Below are 2,840 nucleotides of genomic sequence, written 5' to 3' on the forward strand. Positions count from 1 at the left end.
TATATATACACTGTATATATATTTTACAGAAATTTTAAGTTATGCGCTAGAATATATAATTCGTTAGATCTAAGCTGAGAAAATAAATTTGAAGTCAATTAATTATAAAACATAAAGGAAAGTTCGCATTTTGTAAACTACGTTTTAGGGAACTGTGAGTAAAATATCCTGTCCAGTCATTTTCAGTCAGTTTCTCTGCATATTTATTTGTTAATTGGGCCATTTCTATTTCTGCTTTTCTTTTTCATTATGTCAGTTTCGGTCTTCCATAGAGCACTATGCTTCCAGTGCAATGACAGTGTAGGTCTAGTACTTTGAGTCCTAAATAAAGATTATAAAAAAATGTTTTGAAAGTTTGTTTGTTGTATTTCAGGAGTATGTATTGTAGTGGAATTGCTTTTCTTTCCCTTTCATTAGGAACGTCCTGGCTATCATCTGGCTATTGATGGGAGGTCCTTCTCTGCCCTCTGTGACCACTTTCCTGATTATCTTCCAAAGGTAAAGTGAACTGCATTAATCCGTAAAAAGACATCATGACAAATGCAGTTGTTTTACTTAACAATGAGATGTTATTGCAGGTTTTGATGAAAGCCACCATATTTGCACGCATGCTTCCCGACCAAAAAGCCCAGATGGTGATGGAGCTGCAGAAACTGAAGTGAGTTTAAAGAGACAGATTCGTAGCTAAAAAAGTGTGAATAATATGTGATATAAGTGTTTGTTTTGTCAGCTACTGTGTGGGCATGTGTGGGGACGGGGCCAACGACTGCGGGGCCCTGAAAGCTGCTGACGTCGGAGTTTCTCTGTCTGAGGCCGAGGCTTCAGTCGCCTCACCTTTCACCTCCAAGACTGAAAACATCAGCTGCGTGCCGCTGCTCATCAGGTGAGCAAACCCGTGGTAATAACATGTACAGAACATCTGAACAGATTTTTGTTCTCTGCAGTAAAAGAAAACACATTTTTTTGTTTATCCGTGCAGGGAGGGCAGATGTTCTCTGGTCATGTCCTTCAGTCTCTTCAGGTACATGGTGCTGTACAGCGTCATACAGTTCTGCTCAGTCCTCATCCTGAACACAGTGAGTAACAGAGAAGAACTCCCTACAACCTACTTTTAAAGTGCCTGTGACGTCCAACGTTTCTATAAAAATATTTATGCATTTTTTGGAAGGATAACACTGACAAAATATTGCGAAAAAAATCCCAACACTGACTTGAACAGTTGTTGCCATATTGGCCTGTGAACTAACAGGAAGTGATGTCAAAGGGGAATGTCTGCATGTAAACAAAGCATTGCTACAACAGCTAACAGACTGTAGAGAAGAATCTGATGCTTATTAAGATTATATTGAGTCACTACTGTATAAGAGAGAGAAGAGTCAGGGTTCAAATAATATAATTTCAGTAAACAAAGACCAGTGTTTTCTTTCTTAAAGAATTCCCCTTTGATGTCACTTCCTGTTTCACTTTGGCTGAGTCATGTTCAAAAGAAAATATGCTAATTATGTGATAAAATTTGTGAAATATACGTATTATGTCAAATTTCGTAAATATAAGGGTGTGTTCTCTGACTTTTGTATTTGAAGGGCATGCATGTCACAGGAACTTTGATCCTCTGCTTATTAATAACTGTAAAATACATGTTTTGTCTTATTGATCTTATTCTTTGCTTCACCAAAGCCCATCTGTGTTGCTCAGTGTTGTAACCTCATTTTTATTTTGCTTCTTTTTTAAGCTGATATTCAGCATCAGTGTAAGGGAAATACTGTATGTAGAAACTCAGTGGAATCCAATAAGAAGCATTACCCAAAAACACCAAAACACCAAAAATAGACAATATGTGGACATTCTGCCATGTCTACATAATATGCCTACRTTTGTTCAGACTAATATGAATCRTGTCTAATTTAGTGCAGACTGGACAAAATAGTTTAGATTTATAGCAACATCTAATGTCATGCAGAGACATCAAAATTAATCAAGACATGGCAACCGCTAGCGCAAGGTCACAAACAACCTCTACTTCCTCAACTTTTTTTTTTACTTTTTTTTTGTTTTTGTGCATATTTAGACCTCGGAATAGGTAATTTATTTGGACTAAGATGGAATACAGAAGATTATTATTAGAAAAAGATTCCGTTACATCAGACACCTTATTTGGTACTCTGACTTAAATATTGTTTTATGTTTGTGTCCAGGAGAAGACAACTTTGGGTGATTTCCAGTTCTTGTTCTGTGATTTGTTTCTCGTAACTCTGCTGGTCTTTGTCATGGGGAGAGGAGGCCCCAGTGAGCAGCTGGACCCCTGCAGACCTCCAGGCAGACTGAGATCCCTGCCTGTGTTTGGCAGCCTCCTCCTTCACACCTGTGCGATGTTCCTGGCACAACTGGCTGCATTTTTCATCACCATCAATGAGAACTGGTTCGCTAAAAGCTCTTCTTTATTTAAATCCAACATATAATAAACTTTATAACAAACAATTAAAGCTTGTATCTATATGAGAAGAATGATATACTTGCATGACTTTGTCTGTTTCAGGTATATTCCATTAAACTCCACAGTGTTTGGGACAGAAAATCTGCCCAACATGGAGAACAACTGCGTGTTCGATGTATCAGGTTATCAGTATATCTTCATAGCAGTGGTGGTCACCAAAAGTTACCCTCACAATAAACCTTTCTACCACAACAGTGAGTGATCGGACATGTCTACAAGCCTTTCATTGGACATTACGAATTTTAAACTGACATTTAAAATGATTATTCTCATCCTTGCAGGGATCTTTGTATCCTGGTCCTCCAGCTTGCCGTGATGACCTGGCTGGTTCTGTATCCCTGTGCCT

The 2,840-nt window shown here is 38.1% G+C and overlaps 1 protein-coding gene across 1 annotated transcript in view; it reads left to right on the top strand.

Annotated features, from left to right (window-relative positions):
* atp13a2 (ATPase cation transporting 13A2) overlaps positions 1–2,595 on the top strand; it is a gene marked incomplete at both ends in the record, with an annotated part of 28,393 nt that extends 25,798 nt beyond the window's left edge. Inside the window, 6 exon segments of the mRNA XM_014010359.1 lie at positions 418–498; positions 579–658; positions 731–883; positions 980–1,076; positions 2,196–2,419; positions 2,537–2,595. Of these exon segments, the coding sequence (XP_013865813.1) occupies positions 418–498; positions 579–658; positions 731–883; positions 980–1,076; positions 2,196–2,419; positions 2,537–2,595 (694 nt within the window).
* Positions 2,596–2,840: the final 245 nt, after the last annotated feature.

The sequence above is a fragment of the Austrofundulus limnaeus genome, unplaced genomic scaffold (assembly GCF_001266775.1).
Source record: "Austrofundulus limnaeus strain Quisiro unplaced genomic scaffold, Austrofundulus_limnaeus-1.0 Scaffold68, whole genome shotgun sequence".
Lineage (NCBI taxonomy): Eukaryota > Metazoa > Chordata > Actinopteri > Cyprinodontiformes > Rivulidae > Austrofundulus > Austrofundulus limnaeus.